This window comes from Podarcis muralis, chromosome 1, assembly GCF_964188315.1.
Source record: "Podarcis muralis chromosome 1, rPodMur119.hap1.1, whole genome shotgun sequence".
NCBI lineage: Eukaryota > Metazoa > Chordata > Lepidosauria > Squamata > Lacertidae > Podarcis > Podarcis muralis.
Window position 1 is genome coordinate 47225121 of NC_135655.1, and position 14784 is coordinate 47239904.

The 14784-nt window shown below is 43.2% G+C and overlaps 1 protein-coding gene across 1 annotated transcript; it reads left to right on the forward strand.

The window, feature by feature from the left end:
- The first annotated feature begins 6857 nt into the window (after positions 1 to 6857).
- SLC10A1 (solute carrier family 10 member 1) lies at positions 6858 to 14538 on the forward strand. Its single transcript, XM_028725189.2, has 6 exons — positions 6858 to 7234; positions 7859 to 8279; positions 9501 to 9711; positions 10923 to 11101; positions 12606 to 12802; positions 13799 to 14538. Exons 2-6 carry the CDS (start codon positions 7864 to 7866, stop codon positions 13894 to 13896), a joined length of 1101 nt encoding a protein of 366 aa, XP_028581022.2. The 5' UTR covers positions 6858 to 7234; positions 7859 to 7863; the 3' UTR covers positions 13897 to 14538.
- Positions 14539 to 14784: the final 246 nt, after the last annotated feature.

Sequence of the window (14784 nt, forward strand, 5' to 3'; positions counted from 1 at the left end):
CTGCAGGACTCCCTTGCAAAAAATAATAATGTTTTATCTTAGTACAAAACGCAGTCTGGCTTTGTTCCTCTGTGTATGTACCCTTTAAGCTCCAAAGGGAACAATCCGTGCCACAGTGTACCTTGTATCCTGTTGTATAAACATCCCCTTGTTTTTGACTTTTGCTATTGCATTTTTCATCAATGCCGCTGCTACGCTGCACATTTTGGGTATATGAATTATGAATTACGTCATGAGAAGTATTTAGTTAGCAAAGGCTTGTGTAGCTTGTGACTCGGGTAGGTAGATGCAAAAGAGGTTACCTTAATAATTCAGCAGCTGTAGCTTGCAATTCCCTCTTCCGTTGGTTTGTTTATATATATATTTAAAATAAAGTATTATTATTTATACATTTCATAATACGTTACAATAAAAAATCAACTAATCTAAACAAAAACTTCAGAAAGCAAGAGAAAAGAATACAAAGTCCTCTTTTGCAGGTAAACCTTACATTGTCCCACACAGAGAAAGGTGAACCCTCCCAGCTCTCACCTGGGAACTTCCCTTGCTTTTCCCATCCTCCCACCTGAGGAGATCGTCTCTTCCCTGCCTGTCACACAGGGTCCATCAATTATTGAGCCCCTGTTCATTTCTCATTCATGATCGCTTTTGGGTGCCTCCAGACTGGTGTGATTTGCAGGAGGGATTCAAGCTGGAATTTCAGATTTACAGTGTTCTGTCGCCCTAGCACAACAAATCCACTTTAAAACAGACATACTTTTGCAGTGCAGAGAGGGTCAGCAAAATGCACTGAAAAGTGTGGGATGAATGAATGATTAAAACGGAGGCGTAGAAAACCTTGCAAGGAAATTAGGATGATTGCTTGTTGTCCTATTCCTGCCCCCACAGATAAGTGAGAACAAATGCTCAAGGAAGACCAGATATAGGATGTGTACCCTTCTATGTTTAAAGCACATTTTTAACCTCCAAGAAATCTGAGAACTGTAGTTTGTTAAAGGTGCAGAGAATTGCAGCTCCATGTGGATTCCAGGATTCTTTCAGGGTGGTAGTAGATATGTGATTTAAAGCTATGGTGTGTGCTCAGCCCTAGTTTAAACATATATGGTGATTTATTGACAGAACACTCTTCATGTCTAAGGGTTGTATACAACAAGGGCACCTGTTACATTAGTGTAACAGGACTCCCTTCCCCAAAATCTATTTTGGGTTTCCCTCCAACCATCCAGAACAGATGGAAGGTGCAAGTGGAATGAAAAGGGGCTGGAAGTCCCACTGCATAGGAGGAAAGTCCTTGCACTAAAGACACAAACATGCTGGATACAACCCTAAATCTGCATATATCCCAGGGCATTGTTGTAAACTTGGAAATTCTAACTGTGAGTGGGTGAAGAGGAGCAAGTTTCCCCTAATAGGGTAGGGTTTTTTTAAAAAATGAGTGAGAGTAAGGTCAGAGTAAAGTACAAAAAGAGATCTTTCCTAGAACATTATGCATATAAGGCCTCCTCAAGAGAAGCTCTTGCAGTAGAGCCTGACATCTTGTGCTGGTTAGGGAAGGCTGAGGGAGCTGAATGGGGAGGAAGACAAGAGAAGCAGGAGGAGTTGGTTCTTTGTTTAGAAGGGAGGCAGGAAAGGGCAGGAGGCCATCAGAAAGTGAGAACAGGAGGAGGGGGGAACGAGATGCAGAGAAGCTTGTGTTTCTTGCAGAAACAGAACGGCATTAGGGTTTGAGAGCAATTATCCTGGGAGGATAATGGATAATGCTGTCCACCCTTCTCAAAATAGCAATTGGGGGAATTATATGTTTTTAGTCCTAGATGGAATGAAGCAAATTACTGCTGCTTAGGCAAAGCATGCCGTAGTGTTGTGGTGGACTTTCAGTTTGTTTTGACTGCATTAAAAAATGTTGGGAATGTTCCAATGCTAGACTCGGGTAGCAGTTTTCAGTATGGTTTTGAAGATCTTTGCCAGCCTTGGAAACCCAGTTGCCGTGGAAAACAGGGGAAGTAACGAACGGATCCTGCACGCTTCAAGATGGAAGTGTGAAGGATATGTACCTCAGCCATTCCAATATCTCTGTGTGTGCCTTTCCCCCTGTGCTAGGTTTAATGGCAAACGCCAAATGTTTGTAGTCACTTGTGTTCATGGCAGCAACACTGAGCCACATTGCTGCTGAGCGCAAGAAACCAAAGGAATAAGAAAGAGGAATGTTGCAATGATTTGACACCTGTCCCTCATTGTGCTATTCAGGCTGTGTTGAAACAGATTCATGACTGTGATGCTGACCTGCGTCAAACAAGGCAGCCTCGATATTAAGGTTGATCTTGTAAAGCAATCATAGTGAGTGTCCTCAGCATCAAGAACAAACTAACTTCCCTGAGCTCAGGCAAGGACACAGGGTGGGGGAGGCGGTGGTTGGAAAACTAAAAGAATCTCTGTTAGCAACAGCAGGGAAGAAGAAGCTCTATTAATCTATAGTGTGATACAAAGCAAAAAAATTCTCTTTCTAATGGTAGCAAATGGATAATTGCTGGACTAACTGGCTAGCCGGTGTTACTTACATAATTATTTCCAACATCTTAAAATGGCTCTTCTGCGAGAAAAAGTGTGCAAGGTTCAAAGACAGGGAAATAACAGGAAACGTTGCCTTGCCCCACTACCCACATCTAAATCATGTAAGGTGCAGAAAGGTCCTCAGTCAGGTGCAGAGAAACTCAATCCACAGGGTGTTAGAATCTGGACAGGAAATTGCTGGCCATATCTCCCGAGTGCCTGTGCAAAACTGACAGCCAGCTTCAGGGGGGAGCTAAGAGGGCTCTCAGTTTGTGCCCTCCAAATGGAAATGTCAAACACTGCCTGCAAATATTAATCATGCAGGTACAGCTACATCTTATTTCTTCCATTCCTTTTCTGGTTCTGAAAAATCCCATTGCTGCATGTGCATTCTCTGTCTTTCTGAAACCTACTATAATTTCATCAATAGTCATGAATGCTCTGAGGGGCATTTCTCTCCCACCTCACAGGCTGAGGAGTTGGTAAGAAACTATTTTCAAGAAATTTAATATATATATATATTTAAAAATTCAATTTACTAGCCTTGAATTTGTGTACAACTTTTTCTGACCCATACCTCAGATTATGTGGAGGCATTTGTCTCCTACAAGAAGCTGATAGATTTCTGGAGACTGTACAGTTTGTAAATCTGCTTGTAAGCATTTTTCTAATTAACATAAAGATAAAAGCCCTTTACAAGTGTAATCTTGCTATAATTTCACTCCGAAGGTCCTAATTGGTCTAGACTTCTTATTGATCACTGCAGCTGACGGAATGTGCCACCACCACCCTGTCCCCCATTTACACTAATCTTGTTAGTTCTGTTTACAGTGAAACTTCCTGGAGCGCCCCCTTGGACAGATAATGGCTTCCTTTGTTCTAGGCTGCCCCTTGTTTGCCATCAGAACAGGCAGATGGGAATTAAAGCATATTCCTAACCATGGCAGCCTTCTAAGTGTAATTAAAACAAGACAACTTCAACACACACATGCACAACCACCACACACAAATCCCCACAACCTCTTATTTTGAGGGAGCAGAGAAAGTAGAGGGTGGGAATGCACAGGCTGGATTTTCCGGAATGCTTCCAACAATTCCTGCTAGGGTGATGGTGTGTCCTGCTTTGCAGATGACTGCCTTCTGTCTGGTCCACTTTAAAGACTGCATGCAAAAGGTCCCAAGTTCAATTTCCGGCATCTCCAGGCTCTTTCCCTAAAACAGTGGAAAGCTGCTGCCAATCAGTGATGACAACACTGAGCTAGATGGACCAATGGCCTGACTCGGTATAAGGCAGCTTCATCTCTTAACCATAAGAAAGGAGAGCCGGGGGGGCGGGCCTTGCAGTTGCCCATCAACAGTTAACGCCTGGGCAGTATACCAAGCTGCCACACGGGTCACCTGGTCCCAGCCTTCCTGACTATGATGAGATGTATCATATGCCCACCTAAATTACTTGATTATTCCTCAATTTGCTTGGATATCTATACATTAAGCATATGCAACTTTTACGCAGATCTGTGCCTTTTGTGTCCTCCCCCCCCCCCCTTGCTTTCTCACAATATATGAGGCCTAGTTCCTACTTCAATGCATACCTCTCAAATACTCCCCATTTTGATGAGCATTTGGTTGCTTTCAGGTGGTGTTTACCTTTTGGGAGCCAGTGTGGCGTAGTGGTTAAGAGCGATAGACTCGTAATCTGGGGAACCGGGTTCGCGTCTCCGCTCCTCCACATGCAGCTGCTGGGTGACCTTGGGCTAGTCACACTTCTCTGAAGTCTCTCAGCCCCACTCACCTCACAGAGTGTTTGTTGTGGGGAGGAAGGGAAAAGGAGATTGTTAGCTGCTTTGAGACTCCTTCGGGTAGTGATAAAGCGGGATATCAAATCCAAACTCTTCTTCTTCTTCTTCCTTCTCCCTCTCCTTCATAGCTCTGGGCTGCCTATCTGGTCAGATGCCAGCTGTCAAGAAGCACAATCGAAAGGTAAGACTTGAGCTCTGTTTTCCGTTTTGACGTCCTCTGTCAGAACTGGACTTGCCTGTCATTGACTGCAAAGAGAGCCTAACTTGGGGTAGGGCAGGACAGCAGCGATGTTGGAGTTGCCTGGATGCACCAGTGGAGCCAAACTGCCCTTGTATGAGGAACAGATGTACAGAGCTAATACTAGCCTCTTTCAGAGGGTCATTGTAAGGCTCAATGTGATGACTGCGTGCTTTGAACATTCAAACTGCTTTTTCCCTGTAAAGCGCTGCTGTTGTTCTTCATGCCTCAGTTTCCCAACATTGAAGCTGGTTTTAGATGGTAAATATCACTTCTATGCTCCTTGCTACAAAGCAAGAATTTTTTTTAAGACATTTATGCACAAATGAAAAGGCTGGTACTTTGCCAGAACTGGAGATAAAATAATATGGAAAAAGAAGTCCCACACTGCCATCTGGTGGTCCTTACATGCCACTCAATTGGAGTTTGAGCTATTGTCACAGCTGAATTGAATCTGATAAAGCAAAAACGGACTCTGAACTCATGATGTTAATTTTAAACCCATACAACTTTCAGAAAGAGTTTCACACTTTGTAGAGTTTGGTATTACTACAAAATCTGTCAGTTCCCCCGGCAAGAGAAATCCCCCTTTCTTTCACAATATTCAGAAGCCATCCAAGCTGATTATCACAAATGGAGAATGTCAGGACCAAATTACATGAGATGTTATTCACATGGTTTGGCCTTGTGTGTCTGATTAAAATAACCAAAAGCCGGTGTGTGTGTGTGTTGCAGAACCAGATCAGGGCTGTGGAATGGAGGGGGAGGCATCACCATATTCCCAATCAGAATTGTGTCCCCCGCACTCCATGAACACCTGTTATTTGCAAAGGGGAGAAAGAGGAGTCCCACTGACTCCAAGTCAAGGAAAGCCTAAGTGCAGGAAGCTGTAGCCAGCCCAGCCAATGATTTCATTTTATGTCATCCAGCCCATCACTGCATTGGCTCAGTCAAACTGCCAACAATATGGGAAAATACTCTCACATATCACAAGATATACATGGCTCTTTGTTTTTGCAATATGCCCAAGACCTTTTGGCCACAAAAGCCTTTGTTAGTTGGCAAAGGCCATTTAATCGTAATAATAATATTAAGGAGCTGGAGGAGCTGATTCTTCCCCTTTTCATCCTCACAACAACCCTGTGGGGCAGCTTAGGCTAACAGACTTGACTAGCTTCGTAGCTGAATGTAGATTTCAATCCTGGTCTCCCGCATCCTGATCCAGTAGTCCAACCATGACATCCCACAGGCTCTGTATGGAATTACAGAACTGCATCCAAAAGGCAATGAATGTTAAAGGCATGGAAGCACAAGGGCATTTTGAGTAGTGGAAAGCAAACACCAGGTTGAGAGGAGTACAAGAAGGTGTTTTTTGTTCTACTCCGGATAAAGTGGGTCATGATCGCTAAGTGCCATTGAAACCAATGAAACAAATTGATCACAGAAATGTCCTGTTGCTTTTAATAGAACCTGGCCAGGGGAGAGAGAGAAAGAGAGAGAGATGGTGTGGCAGCAGAACAGGAAGAGTCATGTTCAGGCCTCAAATCAGAATCCATGGGGCAAGACAGGTCAGAAGTTTCAGAACCACGGATAGCTCCGAGTGAGCAACTTGACCACTCAGCAAGTTAAGAGCAGACTACAGCGGTACCTCAGGTTAAGTACTTAATTCGTTCTGGAGGTCCGTTCTTAACCTGAAACTGTTCTTAACCTGAAGCACCACTTTAGCTAATGGGGCCTCCTGCTGCCGCCGCACCGCCAGAGCACGATTTCTGTTCTCATCCTGAATCAAAGTTCCAAACCTGAGGTACTATTTCTGGGTTAGCAGAGTCTGTAACCTGAAGCGTCTGTAACCTGAAGCGTCTATAACCCAAGGTACCACTGTATATGAATGGGAACCAATTCTAAACCATACTCAAGCATGGTATGGACAAGCCCTGAGCCTATTAAAATCTGTGCACTCAAATTACCTCTCCCAGGCTCAACACCCATGTTGATAACTTTAGGTATTTAGCCATTGGAGTAATTCCCATTAAACCCGGTCAGATGACTTTGAATTAGCTGTGGGTTAGAGTGATGGAGCGGTTAGTCAGCAATTGACCTAATAACTGAATAGATAACCTTGTGGTCTACTAACAGACCTCAAAGTCTGGGAAGAAAATGCTCTAGTGCATTCCAGGCACTAGTTCACGCTGCTTGCGTCAGCTGTCTTGGTCTTGCCCCTAATTTGAGCAAGAGTTGCCCACCCTCCAAACTTCTTCTGACCCTCTGTGGATTCAGAATTGTTTGAAACCAGCGGGAACAGGGCAAGCCAGGAAGAGAGAAAAGCTTACCACATTCCTTCCTCTTGCCAGCAGAGTCCCCGGAGCAATTTGGCTGGAAAATTGGCTTGCTGGAGTGATTCAATTCTAACAGAAAGAATTAATAATTTACCCGTGTGCTTAAAGACAGGAGCTGGGTAACTTCCTAATAAGAAAGGCACAGAAGTTCCAGAACAGAGGAAGAAAGCAGTGAAGTGAAAATCTTTATTTTCTCCCACATCCAGAATGGACTGAGGGGAGGAAGCATCAGATATCTAATCTCCAAAGGAATCAATTGGGATTGGATTTCATCTCCATGGTGAATCATTGACCTTCCTCTCTTTTCTATGGTAAGAAAGCAAAACAAACAAACAAAAATAGTATTAGACAGAAGAAGGATTCTCCCCGACTGAATGGTGCTTTTAAGCTTCACCTCATAGTAGAACTTGGAGCAAAATGCAACTGCCCTGCAAAGTGGTGTATGGAATCATTAGTAAATTAATTTAATGTGGTGTGTGTTTTGTGTGTGCATTCCCATAATGTCTATTATTCTGTTGGGGATGTGTCAGTAAATAGCTTCACTACAGAAATGTTCAATAAGAAGGAATGTAAATGGACCAAGATCAGTTGACATAGAGCAGGCATTGGTTCAACAGAAGATAGTGGGTGCAAAACAAACTTCAACTATGCCAGTATCACTGAAATCCTTATCCATTCCTATGATTCAAAATTGGAACATTAGAGGGAGGGGGGGGAATGGTGGAGCCAGACTGAACCCTATACCCTGCGTTCAAAACCAGCGTAAAACAAGATAAATGAACAGGTAATGCTCAAGTATTTGTAGTGCATGTGTAGAGTCTTCTACATCCTCAAGAAATGACAAGAGTGGTCTTGAGTGATCAGTAGGCTCAATGAGGATTATGGCTTCAATGTTTTAACATCACCTTCTTCAACACCTTTGTCAATCCCCATAGGGAGAATGATGACTAAGATTCCACCAGCTGACACTAGCAACACCTATGAAAACCTGGAACACTGGAGGCCAAGGCAGCTGGCCAACGCCTCTTTGGCTAATTTCACTTTTCCATATGTGTTTGGTCAAAGGGCTGACTATGCCCTGAATGGCGTCATTATTGTTGTCATCTTTATTGTTATGGTATCTCTGGGTTGCACAATGGAGATCTCCAAGATCATGGGTTATCTCCGGAAACCCAAGGAAGTAGCTGTTGCTGTGGTGGCTCAGTATGGAATCATGCCTCTGACAGCATTCACGCTGGGCAAACTCTTCCAACTGGAACCCACTGAGGCACTGGCTGTGCTCATCTGTGGCTGTTGCCCTGGTGGAAATCTTTCCAACATCCTCAGTCTGGCATCAAAAGGAGACATGAACCTCAGGTAAGCAGGATGTGTGCTAGTGCTTATAATACATAGCCACATTCATCACTATTATGGAACAGCGAGAGGACAAAACGCAGGCATAGAGCACATGCCTCATATAATGTCCTGGATCCAATCCCTAGCATTTCCAGCTAAAAGGAAAGATAACAAGGAGGGATCCAGTCTAACCTCTCTTGGGAGGAAATTCCACAATATGAGAACAGCCATAGAAAAAGCTCTCTCTCGTGATACTACTAACCATGCCTCTGACACTGATGGGACCCAGAGAAGGTTCTCAGCCAAGGACTTTAGCACCCAGGCAGGTGTGTAAAGGAAGATAGGATCTTTCAGATAACCTGGGCCCAAGCCATATAGAGCTTTATAACCAGCACTTTGAATTGTGTCTAGAAACAGACCAGTAGCCAGTAAAGTTGTTTCAACAGGGGAGTGACATGTTCCCATTAACCAGCCTGCCATCAGTCTGGCCATAGCAGTCTGGACAACTGAAGCTTCCAAACATTTTTTCAAAGGCAGCCTCATCTGGGGTGCATTACAGTAGTCCAACTGGGATGTAACTAAAGCATGCATCACCACGTGGCGAGATCTGACATCTCACAGAACAGGCATAGTTGGTGCATGAGTCATAACTATACGAACGCATTCCTGGCCACCAACGAAACTTGGGCATCCAAAGTCAGGGCAGAATCCAGGAGTACATTCAAACTGCGAGCCCAAGTCTTCAAGAGAACTATAAACTAAACACAGCTTGAAGCCCTGTTCCCTGTTCCGCCTTCCAACTGATCAGGAGTGCCTCTCTCTTGTCTGGATTAAACCTCAAGTTGTTCAGACAGCCTTCAGATCCTAATGTCATTAATTTTGCAGTTAAAATGGTGCCTTTCTCTAAGGCTTCATGTGAATAACAACATTCCCTTATCTTGCTCCTCCTTCCAAAAGCTTTACAAAGCAGGAAAATGTTATTCCTAATTTATATGTGAACTTTGAGAACTTGTGTCTTGATCATCATTGCTACAAATTTCAAGAGTCAGCTGGGATTGTATGGTAAATACCTAATGTCCGGACAGGTCTGGATTCAGGATGTGTGGGGTGCATGGGCAAGAGACCAGACAGATTCTATACGTTAAAGGGTCAAAAAAGGGTCATGTGAGACATTCAGAAAAGGAAATATGTCTCCAAATTCAGAAGACCTCCTTCACATAGGTTGCTCTTCTTTTGTCTCAGCATTGTGATGACAACCTGCTCAACACTCTTGGCACTTGCTCTGATGCCTCTTCTGCTGTACCTCTACGCTAAGGGATTGTACCAGGGTACTCTACAGGACAAAGTGCCTTACAAAGGAATTGCTGTCGCCCTGGTCATGACACTTATCCCCTGTGCCATTGGGATCTTCTTGAATGAAAAGAAGCCTCAGTGTGCTCGCCGCTTCGTTAAAGTAAGTGGGGATTGCAGTACTATTTGGATCTCACTTTGCATGTTTATGTAAATGCTGCAAGGAAAGTCCTTTATCTTCCATTATTTCTTCTGCCCTGCACATGGAAAGGGGTTTAGGTGGCGCTGTGGGTTAAACCACAGAGCCTAGGACTTGCCGATCAGAAGGTCGGCAGTTCGAATCCCTGCGACGGAGTGAGCTCCCGTTGCTCGGTCCCAGCTCCTGCCAACCTAGCAGTTCAAAAGCACGTCAAAGTGCAAGTAGATAAATTTACCTTCCTGCGGGAAGGTAAATGGCATTTCCGTGCGTTGCTCTGGTTTGCCAGAAGCGACTTAGTCATGCTGGCCACATGACCTGGAAGCTGTACGCCGGCTCCCTCGGCCAATAAAGCGAGATGAGTGCCACAACCCCAGAGGCGGTCACGACTGGACCTAAAGGTCAGGGATCCCTTTACCTTTACCTTAAGAAATTGTGCACTGCAATTCTTTTTTCTTTGTATTACCTGCTGCCTCAGTGCAAAGTTCAGCCCATAGTGCTAGATGTGAAAGGTAAGCAATGCTTGATTTTGAATTTCCTTGTTTTGTTTAACTTGCCCTATCCTCATGCATTGAGCTTATTATTTTTTTTTCTGCTGTTGAAATGTTTTTTGTGCTTGAAGTCTCTGTTGCCAGGGACAAAATGTCCAAATAATGCATGTATCAAAATGAGATGTATTATCCTGCTTTGAAATGCAGGTCACTTTTTTACTAATTGCTGAGCATTAAAACTCAGTAAATTTATTTGCAAGGGGGTTGAACAATGTCAAGCAATAGCTATCCCACACTTTCTAGTGCATTTTACTATTACTTTTGTTACAGCAAAAAATCAGTGGGGGTGGAGGAGGAAACCCTATTTGTGTGTTCCATTCCCACCCACCCCATATGCCCAACCCTGTAGTTTCCATTGGCTGGGGTACCTGTTCTGCAACTCTGGGAGAGTGGAATGAACAATGAAAGTTATAGTCAGGAGCCAAAGTCAATTAGGCAAAGAGAGGAATGGGGGAATTGCCTCATCACTGTGCAAGACTGAATGAGTGAAGCAGCTTCCTCCCATAGCCTATGAGGTATGTGGCACAAGGGAACTGCAATACATAGAACGGTATTAATGTAACAGATGATGCCCAGTTTTGGATTAAATGCAGTGGTGTTTTGTTTCAACCTCTCTTCCTTTTTCAGGCAGGCATGATTGTTTTGCTTGTGCTATCTATCACAATAATTGTTCTGAGTGTAGTCAGTTTCGGACGTAGTATCTTGATCATCTTCTCTCCACGCTTGCTGGGGACATCAGCTTTGATGCCTGTTATTGGCTTCTCCTTGGGCTATATCCTGTCTGCATTCTTCAGCTTCAGTGATCGGTATGTCCTCTTAACTAAACCCAATTCCTTTTGCCTAAAGACAGGTGCTGAACTGGGGATCAGTGATAGTCACTCCACCTTGTGCCAGTAGAATTCCCTGCTTGATTGGAAGCCTGCTTGATTGAAATACCACAGAGTTGTGTCTTGTTCCCTGTGCCTTTTAATATCTGCACCAGAACTGGTGAACATTTTTGGCCCTTTATCACCCTCTACCACTGCAGGTCCACTTAGACATGTGTGTGAGGCTGCCTGCCTGTCAATCATCTGATGTCATGATAGGTCACACCCACCTGTCCAAGTTGACCTGTGGGAAGGGGAGAGGGATCTGTTTGCTGATGAGCAGAGGATTCAATCCTGATGGCTGCTGGGGTCTTCTTTGCCAGCACGTACCCCACAGGAAATGTCTGGCGAAGCAGCACCCAGCAGGATCAAACCTCGCCCATTAGCTGATGTCACCCAGTGACATCAACTGATTGACAGGTGCATGTGGCTTGGGGAAAATGGCCTCACAGTCCAATACAGGGCCTGTGCTGGATGAGGTTACATTCGTCTAAATGAGCAGGTGCAGAACTGGAATTCCTGGAGACAGCTGTGGACAAGTGCTTTTTGCCAACCTAGACTGGTGTGCCAAATGTGGACACTTCTAGAATGTGGGAGACCTCAACACCACCAAACATACCTTGGCAATCTCCAGGCTTGGCTACCATATTGGGGAGGCCTTTGCAAACTCCTTAGAAACTCTGTTTAGTTCAAAATGAAGCACATTGGCTCCACAATTCAGTGGAGTCAATCTTTAAGTTTGGAACAGGATTTACCTTATAAATTGCTTTCCTCTGAATTAACTCCCGGCACATGAAGATCCTCAGAGAAGGCGCTGTTCCAAGAACTGTGTAAACAAATCAACCTTCTCAGGAGGTGTCCAGATCTAGCATCTTGTGGCTGAATCTGATGTTCATCAGCTAACCTTCTCCGAGGTTTCCTTCAGAACATGAGGACAGGCATCTTGCTTCCACTATTAAATGAATGCCTTACTTCTTATATCAACCAAACTCTACAGCAGATGACAAATTATGTATTGTGTGTCTCACACACACATACAGAGCTGATTAATAATAATAGTAGTAGTAATTTCATTATTTGTACCCTGCCTATTTGACTGGGTTGCCCCAGTTGAGCAGCTTCCAACAAATATAAAAGCATAATAAAATGTCAAACATTAACAACTTCACTATACAGGGAATTATATCCAGGGGCTGTTTTCTCCAACTTTAAAGCAGCATTGCTATTCTTTTATTGACCCTTTCCTTTCCACCCTTCTACTGCTGGCTGGCGAGTTCAAGGTCTGGAGTACTTATCCATAGTGCTAAAGTAGGTGGGATAAAGTTGGTGATATGGGGAAACTGTGTGAGCAACTCTGAAAACTAATGATCATGTGTTGGGAGTGGTATGTACATAACTATAGTCCCATGTAAGAGTCACATACTGCTCTGTGTTTCCTGCACAGGTGCAGGCGGACAGTCTGCCTGGAGACCGGTTGCCAGAATGTACAGCTCTGTTCAACCATCCTCAAGATGGCCTTTGCATCTGAAGTCATTGGGCCACTCTTCATCTTCCCTTCTCTGTACCTGATTTTCCAGTTGGGAGAGGGACTTCTCCTGGTTGTGATCTTCAGGAGTTATGAAAAGATAAAAGAAACAAATGGCAAGTACAATCTTTTGGTGGGGGGCACCTGTTCCTTCCTTTAAAGATCAGCATTTATTCTATAGATTGCCAGGACAGATCAATTTAGTTAAGTTTGCCAGAGTCCAATCTGTGATTTCAGTAGCTGCCATTCTTCAGGGTTATCAGTAGGGTTGCCATATTTACAAAAGTAAAAAACCAAGGCACCCCGAAAGTTGCCGAAGATCTAGGACAAACAGCTGCCTTCCCGAAATTCTCCCTGGACGTCACTTCCGCCTTTGAAATCCCGGTAATTTCTGGGAAATCCTGGATGTATGGCAGCCCTAGTTATCAGTGAAGTATTTTATTAAAGGATGCCTTTTTCAATAAAATCATCTACATCATTTGGATTACTCAATGCATGTAATCTCCTTGTTAATTTTTATGATACAGCAATAGACCATACATTCAGTTTCCAATGGCATGGAACTTTGTAAAACTGAGAGCTGTTTGGTTTTTGAGATTCAACTTGTGTAAACTTCAGTTATGACTACATGCACAGGCATGTAGATATAGTTAAGCACATGGAAACTGCCTTTCCCAGTTGCACTTTTCCACATTGTTAATCTGGCTCTAGATTAGTTAACCAGCAAATGTGGAACAAAATGGCAACTTGATGATAAATTCTGGCAACAGGCAAAGACCCTTTTATTTTCAAAGGCCTTTTATATGTGAAATTGTATCCCAGGTTATTCATTTTATCTGTGGCTTTTAGATTTTATTGGTTTGATTGTATTATTGCATTTTTATCTGTTTTATTGGGGAAATGTTTATTTGAAGGGAGACAAGAATACTTAAAATTAATAATAATAAACCTAATCTGGATTTCATGGAGCAGACTTAACTGTGTTTGCCTCAGACATAGACAAAAGTAATATATTTACAGGTGTAATAGGAGTGGTTGTTTCCTAAAGCTCCCCCCCCCCCAATGATATAAGTAACAGAGCATCTTCCCTCTTTTTTCGCCTTTCATTTTAGATTCAGCAAAAATGATCTACAGAAATGTGGACAACACTGAAGTGGAAACCAACAAATCCCTAGAGCCCCTAAGTAGAAGCAATAATCCAATGGAATGATGACACACACAAAAAGGGCAACTATACTGTCAGAACTCCAGGTTACTCCTATGGCTGAGGTCTGCTGAACTCTGGCGACAGTCCTGCACAAAACATTATGGTGGAATCTACACACATATAAAAAATTCTGTGAAAATGCTTTTTTAAAAAAACATTTTGAAAAATATATTGAATTTGCCATAGTTCACTGTCGCCATCTAGTGTGACATTTGTATATTGCACCTTACAACACACTTAAAACATTTTATTTGCAGCTGTGTAGCTGAGTCCTATGACTGTGAAGAGTGAGGAACGTTATTCAAGATTTACAGTTTTCTGAGACAAATCCTGAAGCGATTCAGCACTAATTATGTTACCTTCATTCCTGATTCAAATAAGAGTTGGTCCCATTAAGATCAACACATATGATCACCATGATCCAGGGCTAATTGTCGAACTCACATCCAGTCATTCTTTCTTTATCACACACCTGTTTTCCAATATATCTCACAGTTTCACAAGATTACCAAACAGCTGTAATTTACCTGTTGAAATGTTCTTAATTTTACTAACAAATGGCTAATTATTGGGAATTTTTAAAAAAATGATTTTTCAATATTTCTACTACCTTGTAATAAAGCACACCACATTTATGGTCCTAAACTATCTTCCTATGCTACTTGGTGAAATTCCATAAATGATGGGTTCTAGTTTGTGGGTTCATATTATAGATACAGTGGTACCTCAGGTTACAGACACTTCAGGTTACAGACGCTTCAGGTTACAGACTCTGCTAACCTCAGGTTAAGAACTTTGCTTCAGGATGAGAACAGAAATTGTGCAGCGGTGGCGCGGCAGCAGCGGGAGGCCCTATTAGCTAAAGTGGTACCTCAGGTTAAGAACAGTTTC